Source organism: Netta rufina, assembly GCF_964035555.1.
Source record: "Netta rufina genome assembly, chromosome: 1".
In the NCBI taxonomy this organism is placed as follows: domain Eukaryota; kingdom Metazoa; phylum Chordata; class Aves; order Anseriformes; family Anatidae; genus Netta; species Netta rufina.
In genome coordinates this window covers 159198277-159220219 of record NC_140123.1, presented here as the reverse complement: position 1 = coordinate 159220219, position 21943 = coordinate 159198277, and the positions used below count along the sequence as shown (strand labels likewise).

General features: G+C 38.2%; 1 protein-coding gene across 2 annotated transcripts in view; it reads left to right on the top strand.

Moving 5' to 3' along the window:
- EEA1 (early endosome antigen 1) overlaps positions 1–21943 on the top strand; it is a 76770-nt gene that overhangs the window by 6469 nt on the left and 48358 nt on the right. The window contains exons 2-9 of one of the 2 annotated variants that reach the window (XM_084303716.1): positions 373–465; positions 3449–3571; positions 14035–14162; positions 18235–18289; positions 18411–18476; positions 19320–19359; positions 20204–20311; positions 20392–20513. In XM_084303716.1, coding sequence (XP_084159842.1) covers positions 373–465; positions 3449–3571; positions 14035–14162; positions 18235–18289; positions 18411–18476; positions 19320–19359; positions 20204–20311; positions 20392–20513 — 735 coding nt within the window. The remainder of the gene's footprint in view (positions 1–372; positions 466–3448; positions 3572–14034; positions 14163–18234; positions 18290–18410; positions 18477–19319; positions 19360–20203; positions 20312–20391; positions 20514–21943) is intronic. The other variant, XM_084303717.1, reaches the window with a different exon arrangement.

Sequence of the window (21943 nt, the reverse complement as noted above, 5' to 3'; positions counted from 1 at the left end):
TTTATTGTGTAATTTCTGGTGTTCTATTTGATAGAGAGACCTAATTTAACATCAGAATGAGTGATGTAAGGGCAGGCTTTAGCTTAATTCTTTGTTTCATTTTGAGCGTTCATAAGAGGAAGTGAGTTAAAATCCTTTGCATTTGGTGTCTTCTTGTTGTATAATATATTGAGTCTTGGATAAAAGCTTTGTTGAAGTGTTGCACTGAAAATTAGGTAATTGGTTTGTCAGCTTGTTCATTTCATTACTCTGTGGAGGGAAAATACTTCTCTGTTTTAGTAAATAGAAGAGAGGCTTTTCCACAAGTTGCGTGCCATGCTTTGTTAAATGCAGTCAGCAGACATTTCATCTTTCCTCTCCTTTCTCTTCTAGACTCCAGGCAGAGTTGGGTCTCAGAGCTCTGATTCTGATTCATCTGCTGCACCAGGAAATGCTGTGGATGTCAACAATGAAGGCTCCTCTGAGGTACTGTGCACTGATACATGGATTTGGAGTTGTAAACCTTGTTTCTTGGGTCCGTGAAATTGGTGGGCATTCCTTTTGATGCCATACCTCAATTAACAGCTGTACAAAGTAAATACTAGCAAGTGTCATTGCATAAGAATAGGTCCTTGTTTAAATAAAAAGTGAGGGTAGATGACATAAATGTGTAACTTTTGATTAAAATAATCTGAATGGTCACAAGTAATCCTTCCTGTAATCATAGAGATGAATCATTAAAATTAAAAACAAGGAGACACAGCTTAACACTCCTCATTTATAAATGTTTTATGAGTTTGGAAATACAAGGCTCAACATTTTTACACACTTGTAATTCGTTTTTACCTTGCTTGTGCTAGCTGTAACGTATGTTGGAAATTTCCTTCTCCATGTAAAATAGAAAATGTGTTGATTTTTGTCTGTTTTTTATTTCAAAAAGCTACCAGTTACAAGTCCTATCTATTTTCTAATGTGTTGTATACCATGCTTAGCCAGCAGAATAAGTTGTTATTCTTGCTTCAATCCAATATTACGATGTCTTTAGATTTACAGTGTTGTCAAATATTAACTTTTAAAAATGCAAGCTGACTTCACTGGCTGTTGAAGCTATTTTGTGCTAACATAGCCTGATTACCTGGCTTGCAAATATGTATCAAGCTTGACATACAATTGCAGTGCAAGGTTAATTACTCCTATTACAGCATTAAAGGGAGCAAAGTGCCCTTTCTTACACTGAATGAAGTGTGCGATGATTCAAATACTCCTATGTCTGTTACGATAACCGATAAGAGAACTTTTTTCACTGTACTGTTTAAAATCCTAATTGCCTTCCATCTGTGCATCTGCTTAATTCTTAGCTCTCAAAGCCATATTAGAGTCAGTATAATCAAACATTCATTAATTTCTTGCTGCATGTTATACATGTAATGCATTTGTGAGTTCAGTTCTAGTTTGTATGCATATTTACACTGTCCCTGAAGCAAATAAATATTCTTACTTTACAGACTAAAATCTCATTACTTTTATAGTTAACAATGGCACAAAAATATGCAATTAGATAACTGTTTCTTTCCAAAGTTTGACTAAAATTGCACAGCTCTGTTAGCATGAGTGTAATACCACTGACTGTACAGCTGGTGGGTGTCACAAGGTACCTCAGTATTAATGTAGGGTTATCTTCTTGACGTAGGATGTGCTTTAACAGTGTTGGTGTGCCTGCCCTACTGCACCATTAGTTTTTCTTGCTACTGAGTTTAAACTCAAGTCAGGCCAAAGGCTGCTGTGTCACTTTCAGTTGATACTACACAACATATTAAAAAGTATTTTTTTAGTTGTCAATACTTCCACCATCTGCTGCATTAGTTACAAGTAGGGTGTTCTCTTTAGCACACAATTTCCAAATCTGATTAAAACTGAATTCATTGAAGCTGGTGATGGTTTCTCATTTTCCTGAGATTCATGCATTTTGGCATGCAACTTGAGCCTTTCTCTTGGCCTTCCTTTTCCTGTGCAGCTGTCCTAAAATGTTCTCTTTGAGAGAACTTTCTCACCAGAAGCACCTTAGCTAGGCTTTGCGGGATGTTTTCTGTCCTTCATATAGTTACAATCCCACCTGGTTCTCCAGTATTGCATAAAACCAGAAATCTAGTTGACTTGTTTTCATTCCAATTTCTTAACTAGATTTTCTAACTTGTATTTCTGTAAGATTCAAATGGAGAATAATCATTAAATCTGGATAGTTTCTCATGTTTCTTACTCCCTTCAAACCTGGTTGAAATCATTCCTGACTTTTGAGAGTTGTAGTACAAAACAAAAGGAGTGACGAAGGTTGGTTAAATTCAAACTGTTTATTGCTCAACAAGAGCAATAAACAAAAAAACTTGATTGAGTCCCTCCTGGGGCTATGTCACACATGGACCTGTAGTTAGCTCTGGATATGTATTTTATTTACTGTGCAGTCTAAGAAGGAAAAGTTTGAGCCTTTTCTTTCTTTGTACCTTAGGTCCCAGTGCAATTCCATCTGCAGTAAAGGGTTGCTAAATACTGCATGTTTGCAGTCCACCTGTGGTGTACGCTTTTGTTAGTGTATACCATGGCTGCAGTGGTTAGACAGACCTGCCACAGACCTCCTTTGTGGACGTGCACCTCTGCAGGGGCTGTGTTCAGGCCGTTCTCTCTGCCTCTTCAGTGGTCTGCCAAGGAGGTGCAGGCATCCTGCAGCCAGCAGTGTGCACAGAGACCCACAGCAGGTTATGCTACACCCAGTTTTTTCCAGGTGGTTCAGGATGTTTCTTGAGCATCTAAAGCTGCTGTTCTTCAGAATCTCATTTAACTTCTGGCTTTGGTGAATCCCTGGTTGAGAATGCTTAATCTCCTCCCTCCTCCTTTTTTTTTTTTTTTTTTTTTTAATTCTGCTTAAAAAAAAGACGCTTCTTTTTCCCTAAGTGGGAATACTGCTTGGACGTGCGGTTGCACTAGCACCTATGCCTCTCATTCTGCTGTAAATTTGCTTATTAATTTACAGAGATATTTCTGCAGTCTCGGTGTACCATCCTGGTCTCTTTCTGTCATGCATCTGAAAACGCCTGTGGGAAACTGCATGATGGATCTGATCTGATGCCTTTAATGGTCCATTCATGATTTGTTACACTGCATGTTCCTCTGCCACTTGAAGGGGGTCCCAAGGGTGTCTGGAAAACAATAATATGCAGCATGGTACTAGCTTTTAAAGTGTGTTCTAGATTTATTTTCATGTTCTTAATAACCGTTCTTTCTTTCTTTTTTTTTTTTTTTTTTTCCCCATGGAATTGATATGCAGTTTGCAAAAATTAACCTTCCAAAAGGAAGTAGCTGCAGACTTTGCTTTTAGTGCTTGTAAGAACTTTCATCATAAAAATTTGAACATCATTTGATTCCAGATCTTTTTGTGTCTTTATTAGTTTCTTAAAGACCAATATACATTTCACAGGGCTTCATCTGTCCACTCTGTATGAAAGTGTGTGTAACTTCTACTGATCTGTGTGAACATTACCAGAATGAGCACATGGGGACAGAAGGAAGACAGGAGCTTCGTGACCTTCCAGCTGTTACTGTGGGTCTTGTTTATTTTGTTTCAATAGCTTTGGTAATGGACTGTTATAAATGAACATGCATCTTTTCTCATGGCGTGGATATCAGCTTTTTTTTTTTTTTTTTTTTTTTAAGTGTGTTTCTTTTGATTCTTCACAAAAAAATAGTTGATCTCTTTGCAGGATTCAATAGCATACATTCAGCAGGAATTCATTTATGTTTAGCTCTCTGGTTTACAGTTTTGTCTCTCATGAAACATTTGCAGTATTGGGAGACTCACATTCACTAATGTGTTCTTTTCAAACAGCTTTTACTTGGCTTCCTTGTAAATGAGGCTTGCATTATTTGATATACTTCATTTGATATACTAGAGCCAGTTTCATGATAAATATAGTATTAAATCTTGTAAATCCTTTGTGAAAATACATGTTTTAAGCTTTTATTAGCTAATGTTTTAAAGCAGATTTCTAGAGGGAGACAGATACATTGCATAAAGGATAGAACTAAAGATAGGAATTTCAAAAATAATTTAGAAGTGTCTCTTCTTCAACATTTTTAGATCTCATAGGTACAACAACAACAAAAAAAACAACACCCACATCATACTGGAATTGTTTTATATCTCCAACAAAAAGCAAAGGCTGTTTCTGTTAATAGACTGTAAGTAGTAGTGTGTTTCTAAATTCTTCCAGTTGTAGGTCGTAGAATATAAAATAACAGCCTAAAGCCTTCAGCTATCTGATCTCCCCCCCCCCCCCTTGGGAACCTTCAGAGAGTAGATTTGACTTCTAAGGGAAGGCAACTTCCCATGCACCAAATGAGTCTGAAAGGAGATAAAAATTGTTTTGCATTCCTTTTGATGATCTTCTGAGTTTTGGAATCAGTGTTTATTCTTAGTTGTATAAGCTGGGTGATTTTACCCTGTTTGTTGCTATATGCATTTGCTAAGCAGTGCTTTTTTTTCCAACCTAGAACCTAACGTGTATTTATGCTGCATTTTTAAAGGGAAGACTTAAAAGTGTGGGACTTTATTCCCAAAGATACTGAATGCCCTCGTTACAGAGATTATCTCAAAGTCACCTGAGATCCCTTGTAAAGGACAAACTGTCACCTGTTACAGTGAGCAAGAGCTGTGGTAAGACTGGCAGCTGCTCTCCAGGTGCACAGAGGGACTTCCTCATAGCCAGTAGAAGTGGGAACTGCCTTCTGATTAATTCATCACTGCCACCTGTAGTGCTGTTTGTGGTCACATTGCCTTTATTTTGTCAATTTTCTGGTCACTATGCTAGTGCCTTAGTTGAGTAAGCTGTCACTAACAGTGACAGACTGTGGCATTCCTGATGCAATGGTATCAATAGATAATGGGATGTGAGCCAATAGAGATGCCTTGGTTACCTGAAGAAATCATTCTTCCATTTAATCTGGGCTGTGTTTAAGATAGTTTTGAGAGTTGCCTGTGGGTTCTTGCCCAGTAAGAGTTTTTGTTTTGCCACCATCAGTTACTTGTCACATTACAACTTTTTAACCTAATAACATTTGTGTGTTAAGTGTGGCATGCGAAAGGGAAATTCAGTTGTTTCTAACTCTTGCTGTTTGCTGTAAGCTGTATTAGTTTAGTGATTTGATAAATATCTGGGAGAGGTGAGAAACAAAGAATGCTAATATATAGGGAGTTATTTATCAGTTTCACCTTTATTATATCAGCGTTCATAGAAACATTGAAAAAGTGGGGTATTTGTTAATCATTTTCAATGCTAGAATGTAAAATTTTAAATACTTGACTACTGAGAAGCTGGTGGTTTGTATTTGTTGATGGAAAATGGTGGTTTGTATTTGCAACAAGCACATTCTTATCCTGAAACAGGAACACAACCAAGCTGTCACCCTTCATTGCATCATTGCCATTCCTGAGGCAGCATTATAAGAGTATAATCTGCTATCAGAGTCATCTTCTGTATCAGACATATGAAACATTGCTGACTTTGGCTTACTCAGACTGATATATGGCTTTGTGTGGCTTGTTAATATTACTGTGAAAAGCTCAGGTACATTTTGCTGGAAACAGTGATGAAGAAGCTCCTAATCTTTTTTATTTTTATTTTTATTTTTATTTTTATTTTTATTTTTATTTTTATTTTTATTTTTATTTTTATTTTTGCCAGTGCATTGTCCTCAAATTTAGAGACAGGAAGCATCAAAATGCCGGTGTTTAGTCTAATGTGTGATCTACAAAATGGGTCGTTGGTTGACAATTAGTACCTTACTTTTAAGTTTGCCTATTACTTTCTTCGCTAACTTGTCTTTTGCTGATTCAGCCCCCCTGCTGATCAAAATTTTAGTCAGTCAGGCCGCCTGCCACGCTGTTCTCCTTGCCCTTCCCTCCCTGTGTGCAAGGAGAGTTGGTGCCGTTCTTCAGGCAGAGGTATTCTCCCCTGGACCTTCTGAACGTGTCTGATGGCCTGCTGCAGGAAAGGGTCCTCGCCGCTCACCTGCAGCGTGATTTATGGTCTTTCCCTTAAATAGCTCTCTGTGCAGCCCTCATTTTTCAAACTAGGGACTGCTCCATATGATAACTGGTGAAAATAGCAGTGAAATACTTTTCCCCACTCCTCAAGCACTGATGAAGCCTTACCCTAAAAGGTAAGGCCTATGCAGCTGCAGGAACAGGCACCATAACGTTGGCAAGTGTATTTGTCCATATATAGTCGGCTTGGCCAAACAAATTCCTTACGGAAGTGAAACGCATCGCCACGTTCCCAAACAGGGACATTGTTCCCCAACTTTTATATATACACTGGAGCCGCTAACAAAAGCCGTGCGGTTCATTCTGTTTTGTTTTCTTTTTCCTAAAGGAATGATACATTTCTAAACTGTTTCCCCCATTTCCTGACTGCCTATGTTGGATGTTCATGATGTTTAAACAGTAAACCAGAGAAGCTTAATTTCAGACTTCCCGGTTTCTCCAGGGGCATCCAGAAAACCACTGTGTGGCACTTTTGCAGTGTTTAGGATATGCTGGCTGTTAATGTCTATTGTCTTAGCTACAATGCAGCTAAATGTAAGGCAGTTTTAAACTGTTCTTGGGTTGTTTTCATGACTTTCCAGATGCTTAGTAAATACACATTTCTTGGCTAATACAAGCAAAATATGACACTGTTTTCAGAAAAGGCTTTTTATAGCTCGTTTGCCTAGAGTGTAAATTGGAAAACTAGTTGTGCAAGAATATGTTTTCTGTCTTTGAAAATACCTCATTCTTTTTTTTTTTTTTTTCTGCTTGTCTCTTATCTCAATTGATTACATATTCTTTTTTTATGGATGCCATTGGAATGTTGCAGACTCCTTCCTTTCTTCCTTTCTTCCTTTCTTCCTTTCTTCCTTTCTTCCTTTCTTCCTTTCTTCCTTTCTTCCTTTCTTCCTTTCTTCCTTTCTTCCTTTCTTCCTTTCTTCCTTTCTTCCTTTCTTCCTTTCTTCCTTTCTTCCTTTCTTCCTTTCTTCCTTTCTTCCTTTCTTCCTTTCTTCCTTTCAACAGAGCATTGTGTCAGTGCTTTCATGCTGATACTATATTTTATCCTCTTTTTTGGCTGCTCTTTCAGCTGCTTCTCCAGTTAGGTTGCAGTTTTCACCTTGCTGGTACTTGTCTGCTTTGCACAGGAACAAAAATAATTGGCTGAGCTGCATTACTATATTAATTTGCTGCAAAATCTGAAGAATACTAAGAGAATGACGAATCATAGATACTGATTTGATTTGACTTGGCCATTTCATGTGACTTTCTTTTAAGAAATAGATAATCCACTGAATTAGAATTTCTAACTCATGACAAAATTGTAGTCTTGTAGGTTGTGACAGAACTGTAATCCTACTCATCAATAGTAATAAAAACAGAAGAGAACAGAACTAGAGATTGTTTCTTTTCACGTCAAGAAGAATGCAGATTCTTTTGTGGAAAGACATTGAGTCTGCAGTATGTTATAAAATAAACTGTAGCAAGGCACCCTTTTCCTTTTTTTGATCCGAAAGTTAAATACCTGCTTATAAAGTTGAAATGGATGTATCTTAATTTTATGGAATGTGACCTTTTAACCCACTTTTCTAATGATTAGAGAGAGATGTCATCTTAGTGTGTACGTAAACACAGGGGAAAGAGCTTTTTCTGGTGGAAGATGGGGGAAAAAAATCTGTCAATTGTATTTTCCTTTTAAGAATATATAAAAGGAATGACCTTATTTATTTGTTCTTTAACTTAAAATACTTTATTTTTATTTTTTGTCAGTATGTCAGACTTCTGAAATAAATTACAGGTGTGATCTTGCCCTTACTCTTTAGGCAGGCAGTTTAAATTGCGTTTGAGAACTTCCTGAGGATTCAGTTAATTGCTTCAATGTGTATTCAGGAAACAAAACCTAGAAACTACATGATACAGCTTTCAGCTCTGAAGCATTTTTGTCCTCTGGCCCTAAGTGTACACAGTTCTTAACCTTCTGTCCTGTAAAGTGTTTCAGCCTTTAAATCGCTGTTTAACTGGAGAATATCTGAATTTTAGTCTAGAGTTACATGTTTTCACTTAGCATTTAAGTAGTATCTGAGAAGGTTGAGGAGGTTCAGCTTCAGTGGAAAAACATGAATAGTGAATCTGGAATCTTTCCAAATAATTGGCACAGTTAAAAACTAAAATCACCTCCAGAAAGGTGTTTATGCCTCTGAGTACATGAACAGGTTGTTGAATGTGCTGAGAAAGTTTTTAAACCTGCAGAACATTATTCACAGCATCAGCTTGTCATACCAACACAGTTCTGAAGGTTTTTAATGTAAATCCGAGTTCTGAGACATTGGCAAACATAGATCATGGCTGGGAGGTATTACAGCTTTGGACTTGAATCACAGCTATCACTTTTTGTTCATGTGGCTCAGTGTAAATAGGCTGTAGGCTTGAGTGCTGGCCCAGTATTTCTGGAGGGTCAAAGATGAAGCCCAGAAAACTCAAATTTATGTAAACTAGAACCTGGTCATGTAAATGCCAAACATGCTAAAATATGTACTGGATTGGACTGAGCTGCTCCATAGTGTGCATGTGGTGGACTATCCACTCGCCTTTTCCAAATTGGTAAAAGTAGCAATTATACTGCAATTCTGTGGTTTTTTTTTTTTAGTTGTTATTGCTTATTTTTTGTTCACCACAGTACTTAAATATTTTCCAAGAAGAGTGTTTATGGAACAAAATCGACTTCTCAGTGGAAAATAGCAAAGTTCATTGGTTCTTTAAGCTTGACTCATGACGTAATTGCTGGGATAAAAATGCAAGATGTTGCAGAAGTTGTGCTTACATTAACAAATAGAGCTCCATGTGCACTATTCCTGTTATATGGCTCTCTACCACAGACAGCTGTACATCAGCAGTAATTACAGCAGGCATTTGTTTAGTTCTTTGCAGTATTAAAATGCATTGGAGAACAGAAAGTTACCCCAATTTTAAAGAAAATACTAAGGAAGCAGGGTAGCTATGACTTCCAAACTTACCTAGAGTGCCTTTTCTCTTGTACGCCAACTCCTTAAGCAAATCTGAATTCCATTCTGTAAAAGCTGTCTTTGCCCATGAGACTGTCCCTCAAGAAGAGGTGGCTTCTTTTTGCCAGATAGCTCCAATTTTTAATTTGCGAAAAAGGAGCCTAGAGTAAAGTTTGCTGTGTTTTCACTCATTAATTACTTAAGATTTACTTAAGATGGGAGGAAAAAAGCAGTTGGTAGAAGTTTAGATTTAGATTTAAGGCATATATGTGGAGTTGGTTCAAGCTTCAGTTATCAGTGATGGAGCCTAGGGAGCTGTTACGCTGACCCTACTTACAATGTACACATTTGTTAGGTCAGCTGATGAGTTTCTTGCTCCGTTATCTGTGTTGAATAGCTCTCCATTGATGGTGATTGGAGAGTTGGACACCTCTGTGTAGATGTGTTTTTTTTTTTTTTTTTTTCAATTGCATGCTGAAACCTTCAGTTTGTTGAAGAAATATTTTTGCATATCTTCAACTTTCGTTGCTACTGAGTAGGGAAAATATTGCTTATCTGAATGTGTTGTCACGTAACATAACTTCATGTTTAGATCAGGTTTGTGCAGAATGGTGAGGAAAAACATTTACAAGAAAGGTAATATTCTGAAAAGGTTGAAATTTTCAAATATATATTTTTACTTCCCTCTCTACTCATACAGAGTAATACAAGGAGCCAGAGAACCAGAATCCTTTCAGTCCTGTGCGTGCTTTTTTCTGTTACATAAACTACTTGTGAATCAGATCTAACAAGGCTGAGGGTTAGGAGGGCTCCGTGGCTGTCTGGAGTCACTCTGGCCATGTTCAGTGTGCCTACGAGACTGTGCCTCAGCTCTTGCAGGGGAGGGTTTCTGTGTGGGAGGCCAAAGTTCTTCAAACAGCTAATTGCCCTGTAAATTATATTGGTACAATAAAAATAAATACGGTAGCTCTTGTTGCAAGAGTTCCCTTCTAGTGTCACTTTTAGCATTCGGGCTTAGTTCCCCAGAAGTGCTGTATTAATGAGTTGTAAAAATACTAATGTTACCTACAAGAAATTTTTTGCTTTGTATGTCTTTTAGGAGAGAGAAGCTTAACTTTATCAGGTCTGAAAGTACATCTTAACTATTAGAAGATTTTTTGTGGCTATTTTTCCCCTCTACAGGGTTGGTCATTAGTCATTCTTGAAAAAGGCAAATAAATGAGCATCTGGTACTTCCATGGATTTCAAAATTGTTAGTAAAATTTGGCATTATAACCCAAGCTGAGAGAAGACACCTTCCTAGGCAATTTCTTAAAAAGCCGTGTCTGTTCCGCTCTGAATGAGCTTGTCTGTTTTGAAGTCTGCACTAAGGAGGACCCATCCCACAGAGAGCAGTGTGGTGCTGTGGAGGTGCTTGGTGCTATGCATGGCTCAGAAGCATCTGCCTGGAAGAGAAGCTTTTCCCTCTAGATCAGAAAATTGGGATTTGAAATCGAGTGCCTGTCTCATCTACTTTGAGCTCAAAGTTGTGTGCTGATTCCTAGTGGACTGTTTGTGCACGTATATGGTGTTTTGGTTTGGACTTATTCTTTTTTAAATATTCTTGTTCTATCTTGCTTCAGAAGGTCTGCAGTGATTCTAAGAACTGTTTCCTGATGAAAGCTTGTGAATGTGGTGGTTTTGATATTACTTTTCTTCTTCCTTAACTAACAGGCATCTGCAAAACATTTTGGATTCAAAAAATTGTCATTTATATTTGTATTTTATCTATTTATAAAAACAAAAAGCAACAAATCATCCTTTAACTTCTTCCAGGCTCTTTTCTCCCTACATAAAGCAAAAGATAAAGCCCCATTAGAAACATCAGTTAGGGAGTTAAAACTTACAGTGCAGCACTGCAGGGGTTATAAGTGATATCTTTGCTTTTATTAAATGAAGAATATTAAACGCCTTCCACTTCTCCATGACTGTGCCTTATGCAAAGTAACTCGTAAATGCATTTTTAAATGAAATCAACCAAATGTCTCTTGGCAAATACAACCTTTTGAAAACTGTAATTGTGCTTGTTAGGTGTGGTAGCTATCTTCTTCAGATACAAAAAGAGTGTTCTGGTACTTTCTCGGCAAGGGAGTCTGTTAGTTAAGGAAGCAAAATGTAGACTCACTGGAATGGAGACCTCCGTGCCCTCCTCTCCCCAGCTGTGGTGACCAGGGTGCACCTCATGGTTGTAACTGTGCAATCTCCTCTTTATCCAGGACAAGGCCTCACAACTTGATGTAAATTCCTGGAAACTAACAAAAATGCTTATGAGATTTATATATCTCAGACCATCAGTTTTTCTTCCCTTCCTCTTCCTTCTCACTCATTCATCTTTAATTTAGTGCAGTATACTTTTGTATGTTTTCAAAATACATCTCAAGACAATGCTGAGAAAGAGCTTTTTTACGGTTGCACTGAAAAGAAGAAAAAGTTAGGGAGACCCAGCACCCCAGACAAGATTCTCACCTGGGGCTAACAGTTGCAGGCCCAGGAAGGCTGTATGCTGCTGGCAGTTACTGGCTGATGCCCAGGGAAGTCCTGGTGATTCTGCTTTTCTTACTGTAAAGAGAACTGAATTAACATTTAGATGTCAGCCCTGGCTTCAGCAGTGTTACCAGCCTGCAAGAAGCAATCCAGGCCCGAGTGTGTAGGTGTAAGGCTCTGCTGTGGGAGCTGGGGCGCACGCAGCAGTAGGAGCTGGTGGTCTTGCCCATACCAGTTCTGGAAACAGGGGGAAGGTTGATGTCTTCCATCCTTCCCCAAGGCTGCCCTTTTGCAGAAGGACATCGTTCTCAGAGCTCGTGATTCGCACCTTTAGGAAGTGCTGTGTTAGCGTAGGGGCGTGTATGCAAGCTGTAGCCAGCACTGACCCCAGCAGTGCCAGGCCCCTCAAAAGCGAGGCCAACCCCGGGTATGGCAGTGCCGGTGGAGAGGCTGGGGTGGGTGGGTGACACACTCTGCCCATGGAAGGGGAAGGTGGCTCCTGGTATTAGAAGATTCTGTTATTATCTGGTGCCAGCAAGCCTGGCTCTACAGAGCTGGAGCTCCTGTCCACCGTGGGGGCTTTCACTCTCAGCCTGGTCCCTGGACAGCAGCTTTCCTCTGCATCTGGCCCCTCAGCCCTGCAGTGGCTGCAGTCACTTCTGCCTGCCTTTCTGGGAAGTCTGAGGCTGGCTTTGCTTAATAACAAGACAAATGATTGATTGCTGTCCCCTTGGGCTAATTGTGAACATAACCTATTCTTTCCTCTTCTCCAGGGCCCCTCTTTCCACAGAATAAAACCCGACCACACACCAAAAAAAACACCCATCCACCCCAAAACCAACCAAACAAAGAAATGAACTTGCTGTTCAAGTGGAAAGAAATAAAGGGCAAAATGAAAGAGAGGACAGAGCAGTTTTCTACACTCGTTCTTTCCAGATGCTCGTAATTGTGCAACGAGGAGTCTGCTTTTCTCTGAGAACTGCAGGCATTCCTGTCACTGGGAGACTAAACTGAATGCTGAAAATCGCTTGGTAGCCTTTCATCCAGAAGTATTCTGTTGCAGTGTCATTGTATGAGACTGTCTGCTTTCACCTGATAGTTAAAATACATTCCTTGCTCTTTTTGACCGCTTCTGTAGTTCACTGGCACTGCTATTTGCCAGGAATTTCCTAGCATTTCCCTCTGGTACTTTCACTGCCGTCAGGTAAATGTTATTGGGAATTTAGTACTTTAACTATCTTTCTGTACCCGTGTTAGTATGTATGCCTATATATAAATTACTTGTTTTAATCTGGAGTGGAACAGTGTGGACCAGTTCTGGAAATAAGTAAATGTTTGTTCAAGGTAAATGCTTGTTGTCTGCTGATGGAGTATGCTGTTCTCTTTAACAGAATTGTGCTAAAATTAGTCTTCAAAATAATATGCTGGATTTGAAAAGCAGCTATATTTAATTATTAATTTCAGTAAATAAATAATAGCAGTTGTGAAGTCTCTGCTCAGTGCTCTGGAGCTTCAGCCATGTTTGAATACCTGTACTTGACAGTTCTCTTGCAATAAATCCATGCCAATGTTTGGTTATTTAAGACTTAGCAACCAGGGGACCTTAATTTCACTTGCATGAGGTTCTCTTTACACAGTTTGGAATGATAAGGAGCCTTTAACAGGAGATTAAATTGTTTGCTTGCACTCTGAAATTTCTTTGTTTTGTCACCGTGGTGTATATTGGCTATGGTATAAATGAGAATTAGACTTGGAGTGGGCATGATAACCAAACGAGTGAAGAACCGAAACAAAATCCAGCCCCTAAAACCAGATGTAGGAGGTTGCTAGATAAAATGAGATGGATGAGACTTATGGTAAGTGTCAGTCTGGACACTCCACAAATATTTAGGGGTTCATAATAATAGCTGTTTTCACTTGGCTGTCATTTAATGGGTGGAATGACGATATTACTCTGATAAGTTTTTGCCCTGGTCAGCTTGTAGTAAATATCTTGGAATGAACGTGGATAACTTCAGCTTCTTTAGGCTGTTAAGATGTGATTTCCTACAGATAGTAAGTGCAATTCAGAAAAATACTAATTAATTGTATGTGATGTAAAAAGTGGTTCTTGATCTCCTGGTCTTTACTGAAATCAGTAGCCTAAATATGGTGGAAGTTGCAGTGCAGTCCTTATAACTTCTCATTTTTTGAATAAACGCCTCATTACTAGTATGTAATGCTGCTGGAAAAGAAAGCATTGAATAATGAAACATGAATTATTTAGGCATTTTCTAAATTTTTAATAGCCAAAGCTGCTATCAAAGCAGGAAATAAATAGTATGAATCTTTTTTTAAAATAACAATTGTAACTGCTACCTTTTAGATGCACAAAAAGCACATAGATTTGGGCAAGTGATGGAAAAAAAATTACTTCTCATCTCCTTTTTTTTTCTTTTTCCCCCCTTTTTATAATAGGGCTTTATCTGTCCTCTCTGTATGAAGTCTCATGGATCAGCTGAGGAGCTGTTCAAGCACTATGAAGCGGTTCATAATTCTGGCATTGATTCAACTCGTGGAGGGGAAGGTCATCTGTCACCGGAAAGGTGGAACACTACTCATTTGTGCATGTGCTTTTGTGTCAGTGTTGAGCTGCTTCTAATTACACTGAAGGCAGTATTAATTTGAAGACTTAATTACGTACTGAAGTATTTAAATGTTCGTGTCCTATTTCCAACTATAATTAAAAAGCAGCTTTAAACTTCCATTGGTTGATATTAATCTGACAATAAATGAAAACCACTTGTTTAGGTTTAAATTGTTAATTCTGTTTTTCATGCATCTGTTTTTCATGCATCTGAGAATGTAGTATAACAAGCTGGAACGATTTTTAGGAGTGTGGCAGAAAAATACTGCTTTATCCTTATTTGCATCATAGAGCTGAAATTTCATCTTTTGAGCTTGGGGCGAGGACAACCCCGACTATACAGGAGAAACCTGATTTTGTCCCTTAGTGGTTAGAGTTACTGGGTAAAAATAACATCAGTTTTTGCCTGAATAGGTTCCCATATTACCAAGCTACCTGCAAATCTGAGAAGTCTCTGTTGTACTCAGTCCCCTTCCACGTTCCAGAAACTCCATCCTCATTTGCAGAAATTTTCTCTAAATTATTTTGTTTAACTCTTTGGTCAAAAGCAAAGTGTTGAATATATTCCTAGGAAATATATCAGTCTGTTTTATTTCTGAGACCAGCAGACACTGATGAGATGAACCTTACTCTTGGTAGAACAGTTTAGGGTAGCTGCCTGTGTTTGAGTAATCCCTCATGTTGGTTTGGGGAACTTTTTCTTACGGGTAAAGTTTACACAGGGTTCATTTTCCTTCCTGCTGGTTCTTTTTCTATTTGGGGGTTATTGTGGATGGTTGTAAATGACAGTCCACATTCCTGTTTGGTCTCCCCTTCTCCCCTGACCAAACTCTCTCTTTTGGTCTGTATGCAACAGTGTCGCAGTGAGCAGCTGACTGGCCTCACTTTGCAAACAGGGGTACCCACTTTAAAACCCCGTAAGGTTATCCCCTAATAATGGAGCTGGCTTCTGCTGCTGCTGGGAAGTAAACTGTTCAGGTGTTTGTAACTAGTAGAAACATGACCCAAAATGATAAATGATCACATTGAAAAATACATGCAAGTATATAACTCGTGAAAGGTTGGTACTTTGGTGAGAAAAGTGTGTGGAAAGCAACTTATTTCAGTAATTACCCAAGTGAAGATCCTTGTCTCCCCACTGTTGTGCAGACCAAGCCAGTTAGAGCCAATGTTATCAGAGGTCTTGTCTTCATGCACGGATGGGCCCTTCCTTATGAGCTCTGTTCTTTCACAGTTGCTGTAGGTTTCTGGCTGTGCTCCCTGAAAAAGTAAATTGCAATGCTTCTTAAAGTGAGCATGCTGCAACCTAACTGTTCGAGGGGAGTAGAATTTTCTTCTTATTTTTTTTTTCAGTGGTGCTATTATTATGATCATTTTTATCCACAGTGTTCTCCAACTGTATGAAAAGCCAACAAGAGCCAATAAGATGTGGAGGATAGTTTGAAATAAAAGGAACTGTGTAGCTTGGGGAGAACAAAAGAAATCGAAATTCAGGCTTTATATATGAGGAAATAGTAGGGTACTAGCAGAGCTATTTTGGGTTTCCTATGTGCACGTTTACTCAAGAATGAGTATTTCTTCTTTGATTTAAATCTTTTCAGAGTGATATAACTTGGATCCAAAATAATACTTGTAGTAGAATAATAGCATTCACATGGGGGAATTATTGGTCATAACTATATTGTTTATATAGTTTATGAAAGATTTATTTTTATGCCTGCAAGTTTCCAATGTCAACCAGATGTTGGCTGGCAATATATATATATCTTTTCTGACTCTTGACAGTTTAAGAACAAGTGGTTTTGTTTTCTCTCATATAATTGAAAAAGTGAACAAGGTCAGGGAGCTTGGATGGAGTGAAGGGAGTCTGAGAGCTGTTGTGTAACACACAAGCTATTTCTTCCTGTTAGTGGCATTTTCACATGTTTCTCAGTTGCATGTCTTCTTGAGAAAACTCTCGTTCAACATAAACATTTTTTTTCAATACTCAGAATACTGCATTAAAGAAGTATTCCAACCTGCAGCAGGGGGCCACTCTGCTAGTGGTCTAGCAGCAAAATCTGCACATGATTCATAAAACTAAGTTTGGCCTGTGAAGTTCCTTATTTAGTCAAGAGAGAGAGACAGGTATGATGAATTACCCTGTGTCCTCCCGCCCCACCTTCAGTCAAGTACTGTAACTAGGGCCAAGAATAAATCATGTAACTCCCCAGAGCAGTTGAGCTAGGCCACTGGTACTCAGTATTTGGATGGAGGCAGCAGCGTTAGCATTTGGGAATAGAGAGGAGTGTAAGGGAAAGGCAACAGGGGTTTGCTGGATGGGGAGACGCAGGAGATGTGCTAAGAAGACAAAACTAACAGCACTAGCGGAAAGGGAGATTCAGTGAGGATTTGGATGGCAGTAAGAAAAACAAAGTTACAGGTCTAAAGTGATCAGTTACGCTTTTTTCCTTCTTTCCTGTTCATTTTCTGCTGGGCAATTAAGCCAAATTTAGGTTTTGTCTTATAAATTAAATGTCAAGCAAGACAGTGTTGGGAATATTGAGGCAACTATGGTAGAAGGGTGTTTTTTCTTGTTTTTCCCCTTTCCTCCCCTTCTTCTTCCCATATATTATGAGCTATTTTTTCAACAGTTCAAAAACTTACAAAGAACAGAGCATATTAAATGGTTTAGAATTGCAGATCTGGTATGTGTTCAGGCCAGGCTTTAATGTAGTTAATTGTTTCACCTGCCTGACATTTCATTTCTAATCTACCATGTGAATATTAGCTGATTTACTTAATACTGGTGAGAAAGTTGCTTCTGCTTTTCCACCCCCAAGCAACGTATGGGTTTTGAATTGCAGTTACACCTGTCTCATTAAAATTGTATTTATGAACCTCCAGCTTATCTCACACAGGCCAAATAATGTGTAAAAAGCAAAAAATCTTCTGACAAAAATATCCTCCCAGTATCACATCTTCATTTCACCATTAAAATTGGCAATTCTTAGAGTTTCTTTATTGTTCATTCAAGTGAACATATTTTGCTTGCTTCTTGATGACCCTGACCTGTTGCTAATGTGAACTGTAGGTTGAGTCTATTCCTTTGCAGTTTAGCTAAGAAATAACTTACTTTGTTTTGTTTTTCTCCAAAGTATGAGACAATTTAAAAGAACACCCGTGGAGGAGGGGATAATGCAGCACATGAACAATAAAATTGTATGGTGTAAAACAGAGAGAATATGTTGCTATTGTCACCCACATATACATATTCTGTGTGCCCCTCAGTTATGCCACCATACAAGCAATAGGAAAGGATTTGTTTGCATGGTTTTAATGATCTATATATTCTACATTTGAAGTGGCCATATCTCAGTGATGCAACATTATAATTGTGTGTATTGCTATCTCCTTCTGTAAGGAGAACTGAGATTTAGAAAGGTGCTGTCTAAACCACAATTTAGCCTTGCATCTTGTGTTCTTGCATGGCTGGAGGCTTGAACATTAAATTTGAGAATTTTAAATCCAATCACTTTAGGCATTCAAACTATTAAGTGAGTGTATCTGAATTGTTATGTGAATGAAAAATTATGTAACTACGTGTTTCTAAAATAGCATGCTGTCTCTTAGCATTGTTCCTTATGTGATATGGGAAATGAAGGAGAATAGACCTGTCCTTTTCATTACAAAGCGTGTTAAACATCCCAGTGCACAGCTGTGCAATTTTGAACTTGTGGTCAACCTGATGCACTGAATTAGATTTGGATTTTGTTTTTGTTTTCATGAGATTTTTTTCAAATCTATTTCTTTGCTTAGTCAGTGAATGTTTCAGCGTTTTTTGGGTGATGTGCAAAATGAACTAATAAGTATCTGTTATGCACTTTGTTCCAAATTTCAAAAAATATAACTATTTATGTAAGTTATACTTAAGTAGCATATGTCTGTAACTGTCTTGCGGTTATTTAATATACATTATAACCTGTACATAATTGACAAAAATATAACGGCTGCATATTAATTTTCTCCACTCCATGGATATATTTATTCAGAGATGAAGTATCACTGCTCCGACAAGAAGTACAAGACTTGCAAGCTTCACTGAAGGTTGGAAAGATATTTTACTTGCATGTATTTCTCTGTTTCAAATTACAAATTAAGATGTTCCAGTATCTTGATTAAACAAATTTACAGTTCTCTTTCCCCCATCTCTTTTTTTTCTTTCTAGGAGGAGAGGTGGTATTCAGAAGAGTTGAAGAAAGAACTAGAAAAATTGCAGGGGCAGCGGCAGCAAGTAATTGCTTTAAAATACTTGAAGCAGGTTTATCATCAGCATTGACATTGAAGATTAATACCTTTTTTGTAAGGCACGTGGCCTGATTTAGTCAGTTCCATAACTTGAATATTGACATGTTCTTGGAAATAAAGCTAGTTCTCTCTCCACAGTGTTAACTATACATAAATATGAAGAAAAAAAGCTAAGAGAAGATAATGATTCTTCCATACTGCTTACAACATGTTCAGTTCAGACTTTCTGTTGAGCTTCTTCAGAACTCAGCTTATTGAAGACAACAAATTGAATGTAGTGTTTCACCTGTAATGAGAAAAGTCAGTGGGGTCTTTCTTGTAAAAACAGAAAAACAAACAAAAAACGTGGGGAAGAATAGTAGTGTGATTTCACAAGTCTATATGAACTGAACAAACAATTGAAAACAAATTTGTGTGTTGTGCCCTAAGGAAACTCACTTAGTTACTTAGATAAGCTACTTAGATAACTACAAGCTACTTAGATATTGGATTGAAAATCTATGAACCTCAGAAATTATGTTCTGACAGAATGCCTTCTCAGATGTATTTAATAGTGTCTGTAACCTGTGTTTTAGGTCAGATTTCAATATTAAAGAAAAGAAAGGGGAGGGGGCTTAGAGTCTTGCAAGTCTGGAAGTTTGATAGCAATACAAGAAATAGAAAATCCTTTTCTTCCAGATATAAAAATACCTGATTTCAAACAATTATACTGCAGTATATGAGCATAGAAATCTTAATTTTTGTCTTTTCCAAAAGTGGGATGAACTTTTGAAGTAGTAGTTTTTATACCTTCTGTATAATGAAGCATTTATCCTTTTGTTTTCTTAAGGATTCTAAGTCTGATGGATTGACAACATCTGCATCTACAGGTGGCTAACATTTTATCGTATTAATTTCTGAATTATGTTGGGTTTTCTGAAGTTTTGTTCAGTGTAGCTTTTGGGTTGATGAAAAAGCAGTTTTGGTAAGCTAAAAACATAACATGCTGAAATAGTGCAATTACTGAAGCACTTGCTTGTGTTACTTGTTTTAAGACAGCTATAGTGTAGGGAAATGTTACAGAGGCTTGGGGTCTGTGATTTGTAAAAGTGAGAGTTTTCCTGCCTGTAAAAGCAGTTCTGTATTAGTAGTTTTAAACTTGTTTTAAATCATTTAATGTATTCAAGCATTCAGTTCAAGTCTTCTGCAGAGAAAGACCATGGCTGTATACATTTAAACTATGTCATTTGTCAGTGCTGGTTTTATTCAGTGTTCTTCTGTACTGATTGCTAGCAAAGAAAACGATGAATTTTGTTGTTTTACTTGTTTTCCAGGCCAATAATTTTTGCACCATGTTTGTTTTCCATGAGGTACTCATGGAATAAGTTTTTTTCAAACGTATCCATAAAGTATCTGATCATGATTAAAGAGCTTTTAATCACAGTTCAGGGCTCATACTTCAGCACCATGTTACAGTGATCTGAAGGACTATTTGTGACTGGTGAAAACCAATATGTACTTAATTTTGCATAGTACTCTACTAGTAGCAGGTTCCACTGTCATGCTCATAGATATTTAACTTGAGTAAAGTCACTCACTTTATTAAGGTAATTGGATTAGCAAAGTGAACTTAGATTAATTTTTTATCTGCTGTGGTTTGTTATTGATGTGAGTAACTGTATAACCTTGTCCTAGCAATTCTGGAAATTAATACTGTTCTTTTTATGGAAATAGAATCATTAGAACGACAACTAGAAGAGATCCAAGTAGAAAATTTTAACATTAAGCAAATGAAAGACTTATTTGAGCAAAAAGCAGCACAACTGGCCACTGAAATTGTGGGTGAGTAATGAGGTCTGATTCTGTTCTCTGCTTATGTAGCTTGTGCAAGTGATCATTTATTCAACTTCCTTCTTAATTAGATCTTAAAGCAAAGTATGATGAAGAAATCAGCCTTCGGGAAGGTGCAGAACAGAAATTGACAAACCTAACACAAGAACTGCTGAAGGAGAGAAGTACAATAGAAGACTTAAAGACAGAGCTGGTATTCATATCACACTATTAATGTTTTTATAACTTTTGAGTCAAGGGGAAATATATCTACCTTATAAACACAGCTTTAAATTAGACAAACTGTTGAGATTGCAGACATCTGATTGTGGGTTAAAAGGAGGTTCAGAACACCATTGTTTCTGCTCTTTTTCAGTGACTTAAATTTTCAACATTTTTCCAGTGTATATTAAAATTTACCATAAGTTATGTTGTAGTCTTCTTGTTTGATGCTCTGCACTTCAATAATTTTTCAGAGTATCACAGCTCTGGATATGTTACGCAGTCCTGCACTTGGTGAATGCCGTTGTTGACTTCAGGAGCTGTCTTTAGATCCCCCTTTTTCCATGAGGTGTTACACTATGACTGTCCCTGGACAGCTGCGTTCATAAGGAGTGTTCACAGGCGTGCTCCATGACATGGTGGCTAAATGTCTGGCAGCTGTCGTCTGTTAATGTTTTCCGTCTTGCTTTTGGCTGATGATACTGATATGTGCGTATTCCAAGATTTTGGCTCATGGTGACTTTTAGAGATAGCCATGGCTTCTGGGAATGATCTCCATGACTCAGAAGTTGTGCTGCTTCCAAAGCAGTGGCTAAGGGACTTCCTAAATTCTTGCTTGTCTTCCACTCAACCACTGCAAAGACTCCGGAGGACAGTAGGATGGTGGTTATTCCCCTTCTTCCCTGTAGTCAGCTGTCCTCAAGTGTTTACTGGTTCCTCTTGGCCCTGACCAGCCACTGGACCTATCCATTCCTCTCTACCTGTTTAGTTTTGTCTTCCTTTCTCCTTCTAAACTAAAAGAGGGTAAATTCAATTTAGATATAAGGAATACATTCTTCACTCAGAGGGTGGTGAGGCCCTGGCACAGGTTGCCCAGAGAAGCTGTGGATGCCCCATCCCTGGAGGTGCTCAAGGCCAGGCTGGTTGGGGCTTTGGGCAGCCTGGTCTGGTGGGAGGTGTCCCTGCCCATGGCAGGGGGGTTGGCACTAGGTGATCTTTAAGGTCCCTTCCAACCCAAACCATTCTATGATTCCACATTCCTACTCTTTTTCCTGTACCTGTTCTCTACAAACTGAGAGCACTTTTCTCATCTTTCTTCACTGCCCAGTATTGCCTTCTACTTTCCTTCACTCCATGAGTCTTCTCTTGGTAGGACTTCGTGGTGCTTTAGATATAATTACCAGCAAATTTTACGTATGGGTCTAGAGTGAAGTGTGTCTGACAGTTCCTTCAAATATCTCCTTCAGTTGCCCCCTTTTTTTTTTTTGGTCTGTTGTTTTCTGAAACAGAAGTTCTTGAAGACATAAACAGTATCATTCTAAACCTGTCTTCTACTGGATTGTTATATGTCTCAGTCATGAGAGGGGCTTGTGTGTTTTACAGCAGTATAACATATACAGTAATTTGTTCCATAGAGTAGTA